This window comes from Vanessa tameamea, chromosome 6 (assembly GCF_037043105.1).
Source record: "Vanessa tameamea isolate UH-Manoa-2023 chromosome 6, ilVanTame1 primary haplotype, whole genome shotgun sequence".
Lineage (NCBI taxonomy): Eukaryota > Metazoa > Arthropoda > Insecta > Lepidoptera > Nymphalidae > Vanessa > Vanessa tameamea.
This window is the reverse complement of record NC_087314.1, coordinates 10195051-10210416: the sequence shown is the minus strand read 5'-3', so window position 1 is coordinate 10210416 and position 15366 is coordinate 10195051. Positions and strand designations below refer to the sequence as shown.

Sequence of the window (15366 nt, the reverse complement as noted above, 5' to 3'; positions counted from 1 at the left end):
CCCCTCTCCCGATTGCCTCCTTTTGCCTTTCTCTGTGCAATGCCTAATGAGAAGCGTAGACCTAAAATTTGGCGCCAACTCGAACTCTAAAGAGCACTAGAGTGAAGAGCGAACGATTCAAAAGTGGAGCACCCGAACCTTCTAAGAATGAAACTCTATCATCAAAGCGATAAAGCGATTCAATCCATAATTATAATATAACATTTTAATGCGTTGTAATTTTCGTAGAACCTGTTTGAGAAAAAACTCTATTATTCTCTTATTTTAAAATAGAATTCCTTTGAATTCCAGGTTAAATATAATTTGTTTATGGAAATGTGATATTGCTACATGTAAATGTTATAAGCACTACGTCTATTTTTGATACTAAAACCCATCAAGTCTTATCAATAAATCAAATCAGTGACCTTTAAGAACGTAAGAACAAATAAAATTATATGCAATTATTATACCATTAGCATCGAATGACAAGCAACGTTCATTAAATTATTACTATGTTTAGTAAATTTTATTTCGATCGATTACCTTTGTCTTTCGGTATTTTATTTTTATTTTTTAATAAACAAAATAACTTTTATCTTTAACTGCTGACGTACGTATTATACTGAATATTCATTTTTATGATAGTCCAACAACTATGTTGTCTCTACCCCAGTTAATTATTATATTAATAATTACAAGGCAACTAGTTTTTTATCTAATACATTAAAGTTATATTAATATACCAAACTTTATACTTTGCTTAGAATGAATACATGAAATATTATTTTATATTGGGATCTATCGCGTTCAGTTTAGATGCCCGGAGTTCACAGCGCCATATACTGAGTTTAAATGTCACAAAAAACTAGTGCTATCGTCAAATAGCCATAAACACTATAAGCCAATTGAAACCCCTTAATCTATTGTAAAAGTTATAGATATTCAAACTTATAATGGCCTTAATAGCAAAATGTTCATTTGTTTTAAAATTACCAATCAATGTTCGTAGCTCGCCGCTACGGTATTTACGTAGCTGTCTACGAAAATTGTAATACTTCGACGAAACCAGTTTACTATCGTACCATATTAAATTTTAATCCATTATTTGATTAACATATATGATAAATGGAAATAATAAAATATATATAGGTATTTTAGTGATCGATATTTTGTACTTTTACTTAATATATACGTTGATTTCATATATTATATATTACATAATAAATAGATTAATTTTAATTAATTATTTAACTATTCATGTTCATTAATAATAATACATCAATACAAATCAAAACTGCATGAAGACATGAAAAGATATATTTTGCACTTTCATGTTTATTGACCACCAAGGTACCACCAGCCGCCTAGGCTGTGTGGTATCAATGAATTGTGGATGTTTATTGAGTATATATTTGTATGTTTGGACGTTTATTACTAAATCACAATCAAACAACTGGACGGATTGTAATAATTATTCAGAAACTCAATATAATTAAAAATGAACATGCGTAGGGTACGTTTTTAAATTAGTAGCGTTATAAAATCCAAATGATTTTTATACTTTAATTTAAACCAAACGAATATGTCATGAATATAAAAGTATATAAAATTTAATGACAATGGAAATATAGTTATATTTATAACATAATTAACAATCAATTTAAATGTAGTTGCGTGCATAAACTAGTATGTACAACAAACTTGTAATGAGAATGGAAGTAAGTGCTCCGCAGCTCTGCGGTTTCTCTACATGTCTCAAAACTTAGACATGTAGTTTTCGTCAGCTTTAACTTAACCACAAAACATTTAATATGCGTTTATTAAGACTTATATTATATACTTGTGTGTACATTGTTCGAATCAAGTTAACATAGTGGACTTAACATTTAGTTTTAAACCGAAAGTCTCGATTTCAAATCACTTGAGAATTCATTTAAATTTTGAAATATTTACGATCACTTACAAGTTTTTAACCCGATAATTATATGGGTTTCTAAACTCTATAATTAATAAAAAAAATATATCTATTTATATCTATACAGTTCTAGTTGCTCTGTTGAGGCTTCGATCGCGAATTATGGGAATCGGTTTAGATTTCTGTAAAAGACATCTGTTACACTATTAATGAAAATTATCACGCAAGAGAATGAAATCGGGGGTGAATGTTTGTTACATTGTTAGAAATATTTAAATTGGTATTTTGGTGTCTGTTTATAAGTATTTTTTTTCATCATATCCTGACTATTTTAAAAATATCGATATGATGTTTTGATATTTGCTCATGAGACAGGCAGACTAAAATTTTGACTAGCAGACTTTCGAAATTGTTAAGATTAAATGAAATATCTTAATCGTCTGTACTTTGTAATATATTTTTCATAATTTGATGAACATATTTTGCTATGAAAATAATGTATAAGCTTTATTTTAGCTTAACATTTTAGTAAGTTTTTATGGCAGTTAGCATAAATGAATAACTATAATTAACTCCCAAATATGTACACAAAATGAGGTATTCCATGTAATCTTATAGTTGCAGAAATTGTAGATATTTTTTTAGATAATTTACTGTTAGTTCTTAGATAGTTTACTGTAACGGAGGGTAAATGTAGGGAAATGCAGATTATCAAAAAACTCTAAAAACTAAGAAAATTTGGTGGATTTCTCAACGCTTCTGATGGAATATCGGGTACACTGCTCGTATCGAATAAACCTCTGTTCCATTGAATTTAACATTTTATTCATTCAGAAAAAAGAAACAATATATATACGGTGCCGTGAGCCTTCTTGGCACCTTTTACTTTTTGTTAAATGTTTAATAAGAATATAAACCGACTAGACACAAAAGTCATTGTTTAATAATGCTGAATAGAAATGCTAGAAAACTACGCAGTAGTTACCGCCTACACACGATTTATTATCGCTAAATGGCCTACAATGCTATGTTCCTAACGTGAAGAGTTGGAAAACCAGAGCTCACTAGGCGCTAGGAACAAAACACCTTAGATCTCACTATAACAGCAAAGCATTAACAATATGAAATTATTAAACGACTTTACTTATTGAAAATAAAATTTTAAGAATACTCATATAATTTAAAGCTGACTTACCTTAAATGAATAGCTATTCAACGATAACTTTTTCATTAAAAAAAAATGTTATACGAATTTTACAAAGAAACAAGACCTTCTGACAATTTTTGTTGTAGAAGACCCTTTCATCTTTTGTATGGAACAAACAACTTTAACCTCCTTTGTTGATTTTAGTACCATGGAATAAAAAAAACAAGTATTACGAATATATTTCAAATAATTCTATTGTAATTCGTTCTAAGCAAATTTATTTAAATAAGAATCTTTTGTGCTGTTCATAAAAAAATATATTCGTAATTTGTTCGACATTTTCAATACTAGGTTTGATTTTCTTTAAAATAATGTAAATAGCAGTAAATATACAAGTCAATGTGCTCAGTTTTACAAAGTCAGCGAAACGTCGCCACTCACCATCTTGAACTTCTTACTAGCCTTAGGAACATGTAAATTGTCACTTAAAGCACAATTTACGGCTAACTAGGTCGGCTGTAATATATAACCTTTTAGAATCGAGCTATAAATTTAAATTTGTTCTAATATATGTATATTGTATATACAAATTCTGATTATAATTTTTTATATTCGTGTATCAAAAAATGATTAATAAATTTAGCATTGTATTGGATGGTATATTCGAAATTTAAATTCCTCAATATAACGATCTGCTGTCTAATCGATATGATTGACGTCGGATTTATAAGTTAAAAACAATTCCCATTAATACCTACCCGTATCGACTTGTTTATGATATTATAACGATGCATAATGGCAGTACTTCACTGCTAGACCAGAGTATTTCTGTGACCATTAAACACCGGCTACGACCTTTCAGTGCACTTTATTACATTTGAAAGTGTCTATCTGAACAAAATCTTTTATATGATGTTGTCATAGAGTACATTGAATGACGTCAGACGTGGGCGAAAGCTTAATTTAATACGCGACGTGCGAGCTATCTGTGATGTAGAAAATCCATGAGTTCATGTTTAATAAAGCGATTAAAAAGTTTTATGTATGATACTCTTTTCAACTAATATTTATGTAGTAAGTTATGTTTGAGTTTATCCGCTGTACTGACGCGTTGGTTTTGTGGTTAGCTTGTACGGTTACAATGCAAAATAATCGAATCGAAATCCCAGTTTCTATTTTGAGTGGCTGTAACGGACGAGTTTTGGGGTTAGTAGTGTTACACTGCCTTGCCGTGGAAAACAAATAAATCTGTTGCTTCTACGCTTGATCTTTCTATAGTCACGTGAGATTGCCGTTATAATAGATTATGAACGTAAATACAAAAATCAAAATCAAAATATACGTTATTCGAGTAGGCTAGGTCATTTAACAAACAATAATAAGCGAAGTCGGTTCGGAATGCAGATTCTACCGAGAAGAACCGGCAAGAAGCTCAGTAGTTATTATTTTTCAACATTTCAAAATACAAAGTCATGTTAGTTAAATACAATTATATATGTATGTCATATATCCTGCCTGAAAGTCAACAAGTATTAGCTCCACGCTTTGTTATCTTTTATATAATGTTGTATTGAATAATATGCCTTCTTTACCAATGTATTTTTTACAAATTATATACACACCCTACTTAAGTGATTAGAGCATGTATCTGTGTTTGCAGATGCACACACAGATACATGCTCTAATTTTAAATGTTGTAAGAATACTAATATATAATAAATCACAGATGTCTAGTTATATTAAATCTCCTGCGCAGTCGCTGATAACAGGCGCCATTTTAGTCAATAAAACATTATTATTATATTTAAAATTGGTAACCTTTAATTAACTTTAACGTTGTGATTAAGCTGTATTCATTGTATGTTAAAAAATATTGATATAAAGTTCTTGACTGGGAACAATTAAAGGTATGTGAATTAAGGACTGTTAAAATCGTTCACTTAAACTTAAATATTCTTACTTAACAAAGAATACACTTATTTACATAAGAATTATTTACACTGTACACTTAAATAAGTATAAGCAAACCAAATTAAAAATAACTACTACTATATTAATCACAACTTTCAATTCAGTATTCTGTTCAATTAGTAAGTACTATAATTAAAATTGAACGGTTATATTTATACAGCATGCTTCACTCGCGGTGAATACTTCCCTGTATAGGGGAGCCCTGTGTAGGGAAGGCCATTTCCCCTCGATTAAATCCATATGCAAGCAGTAATTCTAGTGTTTTTTAAATATATTTTCGGTAATGTACCAACATTTAGATTTTAGGTAAATCATTGGTCATATGTTTTTTTATTATGCTTTAACAACTAAAAAAAATCTGATAAATAAGTGAATAAAAAATATTAGTAATACATTAGTTCGTTATAAATATATTTTTTTGAATTCTGTTTGTAAATATTAAAAAATAAAATAAGATTTTATAAGGACACGAAATTGCACTTTGCAGAATAGTTAAATCTTATTTGGCGACTCGGTTAAGCGTATTACACAATTTCTGTAATAAGTCCTTTCTTTCACTAAACAGTGAAGCCTTAGATCATAATCGACAGTTAATCTACTTAGATACTCAAGTGTCGGTTTTATTCAACTCTTTCATATATTGCTTTAATTTTCACTTGTACGTGATTTAGATAGATAGAAGAAACGTTAGGCGGGCAAAACTTAGCGAAATAAGTGGTCACTTACGCCCAGAGACTATGTAAGAAGGAAAAACGGTTATATCGTCCATGCGTCACTCGCCACGATGTCTCCCAGTACAATTGTAAGCAAACGAATTGTACATTCTACTAATTACAACGCGCATACTCAATAGTTATTCATTTACATTAATCATATATAATAATCAAATACAATTAATGTTATATGTCCTGCATGAAAATTAACTCCAAGATTTTTATCATCTATTTAATCTGGTACACTTTAAAAGTAAACTTAAACGTATACGTTTACTTTAGTAGGTACGAATGCGATTGATATAAAATTTTCATGTAATCCATATAGATTATTTTGTAAATAAAGGCTTCTAGTAGTACTTACATATAAATGTTTAATATTTTCATTTATATAACCGAAGACAATTGCTTCATAATTGTATATAAATTAGATCTTATAAATGTACTCCAAATATATAACAGATACTTATAAAATTTATTAAAAATGTAAAAACTATCATTTTTTATGTGACACAATGAATAATTTTGAAAAACGATTATAAAGATATTGTTTACGTAAATAGAAATTGATAAATAAAGTTCATAACCCGGTCGATTGTTATTGCTTATTGTAAAAATTAGTAAGCAGACACACCGTATTGTATAATCTTGTTAGAGATATTATATTTCTAATAACACATTCCTATTATCGTTAAAAAATTGAAGCCGCGAACATCGGGAACTACTACAACTCGCAGTTACCACTGCCATCATGGTGGTATCATGATAATTCTAGAAAGTTAAGCAATGTTCTCGAAACGTATCAATATTTTATAAACATACATAAAAACACCTCTTTGAATTAATCAAACTCCTACAATAATGCCTCATTTAAAAAAAAGTACATATTTGTATATTTAAATTGTACAAAAAAAAGTAATCGTCAATGTCGCTAAAAACCCCCAATAAAGTCATTAATTTACCTAAGATTAATGAATAAGTAAAGTAAATAAACAAAACCATATCCTTAATAAATAAGACGATAGAAAAAAGGGAAAAGTTCAAATCATGGGTCAATCATACGTTACTAATTCAACAAGCGGGGCCGTGATTACACTCCGATTTCCAGTCTCGACCCCACCTCCCTTTTCGTAACTAAGGCACTTTGTTCCGACACGAATGAATTATTACAGTTCAAGGTGTCACTTTTTAAGGTCCTTTACTCGGAAAGGCTTTTATTTTAAGATTATCCTTATTTGTTAAATCGTATGTGATATATTTCACTTTGGTATTTGATTAGAAAATTGATGATACCACGTGAAAAAGTACATATCTATCAATCTATCTTTATACATATGTAACCCTAAGGCATTGCGAGATCTTCGAAACTAGGTATAGATCCGATTGACTTGATATTTAGCATTCCTATCGCGACGTATACACTTACTAATAAAGGTCTTTCGGAAATTACATCTTCAAGGGCCTTAGTACGAATTTTACCCTCACGTAGTCGGAACCGACCGCAAGTATATTATATAGTCACAAGCTTTGAAAAAGATGAAAGCGTAAATGCAAATAAGTAAGCCGAATATGGAAATTACCAAATATTCTGTAAAAACAATTGCAGGCTGTCTAATAAATTAAACTGTTTGAAAATAATGTTATCATGAATCGATAGAAATTCTTAAATATTTTATACATATTCCCTTAAGTGAGAATATAATCTTATTATTCGTAAGTAATAACTTTCACTTCACTTGTGACTGCTACATAAAGAGAAATAATTAAAAAGATAAATTATATCCAGATTTAAATTGATTTTTAACTTTATAGTCTTTAATTGCATCAAATGAAAATGCTCTTTATCTATTGTACACGACATTTAAAAAAGTATAAGACGAATGAGTCGAAAGACGATGTCAATTTTCTTCCATAACATAAACTTAAAATAATATTTGGGGCATGCTATAGTATTGACCAAAATACTACAAATTCTTGAGCTTTGAGCAATCACTGAAAACTAAAATATATTTTTAACTGAACATAATTAATTGTAGTATAATAGTGTAACGTATGACACGCGTAGAGTTTTTTTTTTTTTTTTGTTTCATTAACTATCGAACATCTGGATAAATGAGTAAATAATTAAATTATAAAAAATATATAAATCTTCAATGTTTAATGAATCATTATTTTTATACCTTTAACAACCTCACAAATGGGATAACGACAAACAAATAATTATATAATTCCCTAGAGCTATCTAAGATTAACTTAAGATTAATAAATAATTTCGTCGTCGAACGTAGGTCTTATATAATTAATTATATTTTCAAAGACTTATAAAATGATGTTGTATTTTAGAAAACAATAGTATTCTTACAACATTTAAAATTATAAATGACTCTAACATTCCTCTACTATACAAATAGTAAAAGAATTTTTCATTCTTTTGAAATGAGTTGATTCGATTCAGTTTTTTCATCTTTTGTTGATATAAAAGAAATGAGGGCATATAACAGTCATTTAACCGTGACCTACTTTAGTAATAATAAAAAATCTGAATAAGTATACATTACAGTATATTATTTAATCACATATAAAGAAATTATTTAAAATACCGCGACGGCATGGGGAACATTAATTGTAATATTCATAAAGAATGATCACATGATAATTATAGGGTAACACATTAACTACAACGGATTTTTTTATGTAACTTTATCTACTTTTTCAAGACATTTTTTCATGTATTAATTTTTTTTTTTCATTTTTGACAAATTTCCTAACAAATTATAATATATCTCAGTAATAATACCTAAAAAAATTATAAAATAAAATATGTCATCGTCTTTACATCGCATATAGCGATACTTTGTTTTATAATACTCTAAAAAACGTAACATTAAAGTTTTATTCTAAAGCCTGTAATTATCAACAAAGCATTTTGGATGTTTCATACATTCATTATTTACTTCTAAATGAATAAAAATGATAAATCTCTCTGAGCAGAGTGTATTAAAATTATGGTTCATACGACAAAAACATTATTTAAATATAAAGGGTTCGTAAAGTAGGTGAGAGGCCGAATGCGTTAAAAAATAGGTAGGTAAGTATTTCGATTACTATTCCCCTATTGCGATCCAATGACCTACATTATTGCCTATTATTAATAAAAATAATAATAAAACGCTTCAAAATACAAATTGATTATATCTATATTAGAATCAAATATTTTTTTAATCTGTAGTTTCCATAAAAATCTATAAAATAGGTTTATCGCTAATTATATAACGGTAAATTTATGTTGACATGTGATCGTCGTAATAATACTGTGTGTATTTCGTGTATAAACACAGTACTAGGCTCTGCACCCCCATATTACAATAGATAAAGTAAATTATGCTGTGTGCTATTATGTTATAAAATTATATTATCATGGCAACACATGCATACATTATTGTAACTGTAGAGATGGCAATATATAGTTGAGCGAATATCAACCGTATTGTCACATTAATAGATCTCTAATTTTGTTTAACTCTACTACATTGTAGCTGAAATCAAATTTTCTTCATTTTAAGAGCCGTTTCCTTGGCGCATGTTAATATATCGACAAGATGGCGAAAGATAAGTTCTTTTGATATCGACAACCGCCCTTTCTCGATTAAGACTAATGAAATTATTTTTATTATTATATTTAATTATTACTTTTTATAACTTTTTACAATGTATAGGTTCATTTAATATGACTAACCGTGGTTAATTTATTATATACGGTTTTATGTGCATTCACTCGAAGTGTTAATCTGTTAAGGAAATACGAACCGCCTTGTAAGTTTATACCAAGTCGATAGCAACTCGTAGGTTTTCAGATAATAAACATGATACTACAATAAACATTTAAAGCAACTCAACAATGGTGTATGATTACATGGGGAATATAATTTGCACTATGCTTATCGTACTTAGAACTACCGTGGCAATGTGATAAGATAAATATAACCTATGTAGCCATGGACATTGTACATATATGTTCGTATATACAATGACATGAAATCACCAGAATATGAACAACTTTATATTTCAAAATAAAATGCCGTTATCACATAGATATATGATATACTATCGTAAATGGACAATATGGTGATAGGGAAAAGGTCCAGGATAATTCACAGACTCTAGGAGTTAGTGAGGCCTTAGCAAGCGGGGTCGTCGAACGGCGTCGGCGTCCGGGCCGGGAGGGGCGACGGTTTCGGCGCGCGTTATCGATCGAATCGCATACCTTCCTGCGGCCGCAGCAGAGCATCCTCCGAGCGCGCGACTGTCCGCCCGGCGAAGATTTCAACCTGGTTAGTTTTCGCCACTGCATCGGTACAGGTTAGCGCGGCGCTTGCGGGAGCGGCCGCGGTGACGGCAGCTCGCGCATCGCGGTCGCGGTCGCGCCTCGTACGCGGCCGGAGCGCGCGAGCCTTCCTCGCGGAGTGCCCGCCGCACGTCCGCGCCTGCGCCTTCCTACACCACCCGACACCCCCACACTTACTCCTCACGATTAATAATTCCGGCTACGCTGCCAGTGCGTATGTGGGTTAGTTTTTTGGCGATCGATGCGATTATTTGGTGCGAGCCGTTTCCGCTAGACCGCGATGCAACCAGACGACCTATTAATCGTTTTTAGACGTCCATTGATAAGAAGCAAATTATATTAATATATATCTATTTGACTATGCATGTTTTAATACACATAAACAGGTGGTCAATTTAGTACGATTAATGTCGTTGACAATAAAGTAGCAATTGAATAGGTACGCAAGCTACTACGAACTACTACGAAAGCTAATTACTACGTACCTACGTAACTTTAAGTAAACGTGTCGTTTGCTTTTAATAAGGATCCAAATATTTTATTAAATTTCCACAAATATCATGTGAAAAACATGATATTTGTGGACCTTTGGTGTAGACATTGAGTAATTTATTAATATAATAAGTGTTCTCTTTACTTTATTATTATAATTTCAACATAACTTCCAAAAGATTCGCTAAAGATTTTTTTTATGTAGAAAGTAGTTGTAGGTACATAATTAAAAGGGCCAGAAGTTAATACATTGTTAGGATGATAATAAGCCACAGCCGGGAAGGTATAACTTCCGGCAACCACACAAAGAGCCGACAAAACCGCACAGGGAGGATCGCAAAGTCCTGGAACGCTCTTGCTCGTCCACTTTCCCGTTTTGGTAATTTAATGGAAATTCAACGACCCTTTTGGACGTACTTGCACGCGTCAAAATTGACACATCAGGCAATTGAGCCAATTAAAGGGGGAATACATAATGCATGTCAAGTTGCGTAGCCAATTATCGTAATTAACCCAACGAAATATTAATTTGAAAAACCCGCCTACATCATTACATTTTATCAAATACGACTTGGAGTTTCATTTTATTTTGAATATAATGTTTTACAGTAATTAGAAACTTACGTAGATGGTATACATACTATTGATGTTTCAGCACTTTCAAATATTCAAATATGCAGGACCTCTGAAAGTAGTTCTTAATTTCGAAATAGCGTGGAGTTCCCCGCAAGAATTGATTAGGGCAATTTAGTAAATTGTTTTTATTTTAGTTTCTTTAGTAGCGATGACTTGCTGAAAACGATTTGTGATAGCATAAGTCACAACAAACGTATCACGTAGGTATTAAATACATTTTGAACATATTTCATTCAATTAGATTAGGTATGTTAATTTGTCTTAAGTAGGCACTTTTCTTGTTTTCTATTAAGGTTATACATAGATCAATATGATGGCAAATTTATACTATGATACGCTTGCATGTCTAAATATTTATATGGAAATGTTATTAGATGTCCCACTGCCGAGCAGATGATTTACTGCTTACAGTATTTCGAACCCGCGAATATAATTTTCATTATTCTCAGTCTTTATTTTTATTGTAAGACAGAAGGTAATGTAAATGAGTAATTTTAAATTGATCACTCTTGCTCATATACAGTGACATTAAAAACAATAACAAATTAAACAAATTATTTACAGTAATACAAAATATTGATATAGGCCGGTATAATATACCTAATTGCTTTTCACCTGCAGATTACATATATCTATATAATAGTACGTATTGTTTTAGTTATTTGAGATAATATTTAATATGAGCCATCTATTCAATCTACGTAAGTGATACCATTCAAAATAAACCACTAAATAACATATAAATATATAATTCTTATTAAATTACAGCAAATATATATAACTTACCTTCCTTTATGCTTAAATAAGCCTTACATTAAACTGCCCTATATATTTTAGTCCTCACAAATTCGGTCATTGGAAACTATCCAAGTCTTTATCGGGTTCAAAAGAATCCTAAGGCTTTCTGTACAGATATTAGTGTCAAAAGATCCATATATATCAGACGGGTAAGACCTGAACGAATATTGTAAATTTAAAAATTATTGTTCTCAAAAATGGACATCGGAATTGAAAATATCTTTGAATTCAATTGTAAGTTTACAAAATGAAAAGTTTATTCATAATTGGGTAATTTTCATATTTGATCACATTGTCGTCGAATAACTTCCGACTGTTACCTACTTGGTATACAAATATAACTTTAGCGTAGCATAGAAACATAAGCGTTAAAACATGACTGATCTCTTCATTACATTGCTTCTTATCCATGATGGCTACATTTAACAACAATCTATACATTTATAAGTATTAGGTTTGTATATTTTCCACTCCTGAGCAAAAGATTTTTTGAAAGATCTTGATTTTGAAGATTTGTCTCAAAGACGCAAGTTAACTCATAATGTTACCTATAACTGACAAGCACGAGAGAAGTTGTAAACAAAGAATTATGAATCAATGGTACTTAACTAATACTATAACTACGTACATATCCATATTAAATATTTCAAACCCAAAGAACTCAAATCCTTAGTCATAGTATGAAACTATAAAATATTTAGTCATTTTGAATATTAGGCACTTTGTGACTGAAGTGTGGCAGTTGTAAACAAAAAAAATACCAATATCATCAGCCTTTTATAATACTGGTACCTACATTATACATTAGCTACTTTTCGGATTTTAAATTTAAAATATATAAAAATTTATATTTGTTGCTTCATTGTGATTGAAAAATCTGTTCAGATAATAAAAATAGCTAGATTTACAGTATAAAACTTTTTTGAAGATGGTATTTGTATGATACAAATATCATGTTATATATATGTTTATCTCTTAAAGTTCATTCAATTTAGTAAAAATAAATTTTGGAAGAGGATTAAGTATATAGAAATATTAATGAAAATGTATAACATGCGCAGTTAAATAGAACCCCTGATATAATTGACCAAACCCATTTTCATAGGTACTTGCAGTTGCAATAAATTTGAAAGTTGTCATAAAAAGGATTAATAATAACAAGGATATTTTTAATTAAAGAAAACAAGGTATAAACGACATTTCAACAATATTTAAGCATTAAGTTTATTACATCAACTTTTTTTTTTATTCACAATAAGACTTATTAAAATGTACTTAAAACATTTTTTTAATGTCAATTTGTTTTATTGACTTTTTCTTTAAAAGATATTACCACTTTGCAAAATAATTCTTCGCTTGTGCTATTTAATACTATTTTTGAATATAAAAACATAATTTGTTTATTTACCATAAGACCATTTGTGTCAGATTTTAAATAGAACCTTTATTTTTGTAAATATTTATAAAATTATTATAAAAAAAATTACGCAATATATCTTTTCAAATATTAGACAATAAGTACAACAAAAAAAGTGTGTCATTAATATGAATTTGAACACATTCATTTAATCTAAATGAATCTACTTAGCGACTACTGCAAATAAGGTACCAATTGTATCAAATCAATAAAATTATTTAAAGAATAATAATAAATGTTTAGGTTGGGATAGGATTATGCAACATACTTCTTAAACTATTAGAAGCAATTAAAGAGTTTTGTAGATGTAAAAACTATATTGTCTATCATTTACATTTGGACTCAATTTTATTTTACAACAATAATTACAATATCAATTACACTTAAATCAATCAGTTGATGATTGATATTATGTTAGAGAATATCAACATATCATTCTTCCTGTCACTGCGTCCTCTGTCTCAAGTGCGCCCAAGGATCTTTTAACATAGAAGGATGTAAATAGGCATCAATGCTAGTTTTGTTTTCTCTACCATAGCTGCCATTGCAGTCACTCTACAAAGAAATAAAAACAAAAATATTAGTGATTATTATTATTATTAATTAGTATTTATTATATTACTAACAAATACATTATTATTACTTATTTTCTATAAATCTATTTCTAATCTATTCACTAACACAATGTTTATGTGAAAATGTTTAAGGTTTTTCGTCTGGGTAGGTACCACCCACTCATCAGATATTCTACCGCCAAACAGCAGTAGTCAGTATTGTTTTGTTCGAGTTTGAAGGGTGAGTGAGCCAGTGTAACTACAGCCACAAGGGACATAACATCTTGGTTCCCAAGGTTGGTGGCGCATTGGTGATGTAAGGTATGGTTAATATTTCTTGCAACGCCATTGTCTATGGGCAGTGGCGACCACTTACCATCAGGTGGCCCATTTGTTCGTCCACCTACCGATATCATAAAAAAAGGTTAAAAAAATTCATCCACCACCTTTAATGAGCATTATGTTATAATTAAACATACAATTTTTCTATAAACATGAATTCTTCTACTAAAGAAACCTATAACATGTTTCTTAGAATACTAAGAAACATATTCATAAAAATTAAATTCAGAATCAATGCAATGTTCAGGACAGAAACAATTGTACAAATTTTATATAATGGTTCAGTAATATTTAAAACCATCCAAATTCTTCAAACATTTCAATATATTAAATAAGTTTTTGAAAATCTTCATTTCAACTTACCCCAAAACTACTACTGTGTTGAGAATTATGTGACCATTGTTTTTGATTGTGACCGCGACGTCTATGATTCTTTTGTTGCCAATTATTTTGATAACCACTATGCTGTTGATTCCTATCTTGCCATTTGTTTTGAACTGGAGTGCTTTGATTTAAAGGAATAAAATCGTCCGACATATTTATATTTTTTAGTTACACGTTTTGTAGCATTTAGTTTATTTATTTTGGTACTTTTTATATGTTAGATATATATTTCAGGTTTAGGTTTGCATAAGTTCTTAAATATAAACATTAAACAACTACAACAACAAGTCACAGCGCACTGGAATTGACAAATCTTAAGTCAAATTTAAATTTTGTCTTATTTAATGGGGCTGCCATACACAATTTATAAATAAATAATATTACAGCGATTATTGTTTTTGCTAAGTGATATTTTTATTAATTACTATTTAAAAATTTTAGACTCACAATTAATAATAAGACATAGATTGCAATTAGGAATAATGGACAATATTATGAACTGATTCAGGTACGTAATTATTGAATAATTATCTCTGAATAATTTGAACGGTAGAAGTTTATAATTTATAATTTAATTAAAGTCACTTAAATTATTATTCCTTTTATTTATGGACATGAATAATATCATTGATCATAACAAAGTTTGTCACGCGGAGGAACAAAGTGCTAC

At 29.8% G+C, this 15366-nt stretch overlaps 1 protein-coding gene and 1 long non-coding RNA gene across 4 annotated transcripts in view; both read right to left on the bottom strand.

Moving 5' to 3' along the window:
• Nucleotides 1-10177, bottom strand: part of LOC113403274 (rho GTPase-activating protein 100F) — a 40111-nt gene extending 29934 nt beyond the window's left edge. For all 3 annotated transcript variants that reach the window (XM_064215156.1, XM_064215157.1, XM_064215158.1), the window contains exon 1: nucleotides 9993-10177. In XM_064215156.1, the coding sequence (XP_064071226.1) occupies nucleotides 9993-10079 (87 nt within the window). In that variant the 5' untranslated portion in view covers nucleotides 10080-10177. The remainder of the gene's footprint in view (nucleotides 1-9992) is intronic.
• Nucleotides 10178-13745: 3568 nt separating this feature from the next.
• Nucleotides 13746-15042, bottom strand: LOC113393597 (uncharacterized). Its single transcript, XR_003368503.2, has 2 exons — nucleotides 14676-15042; nucleotides 13746-13971 (listed from the first exon to the last, which is right to left on the bottom strand). It is a non-coding gene; the product is annotated as an uncharacterized LOC113393597 (long non-coding RNA).
• Nucleotides 15043-15366: the final 324 nt, after the last annotated feature.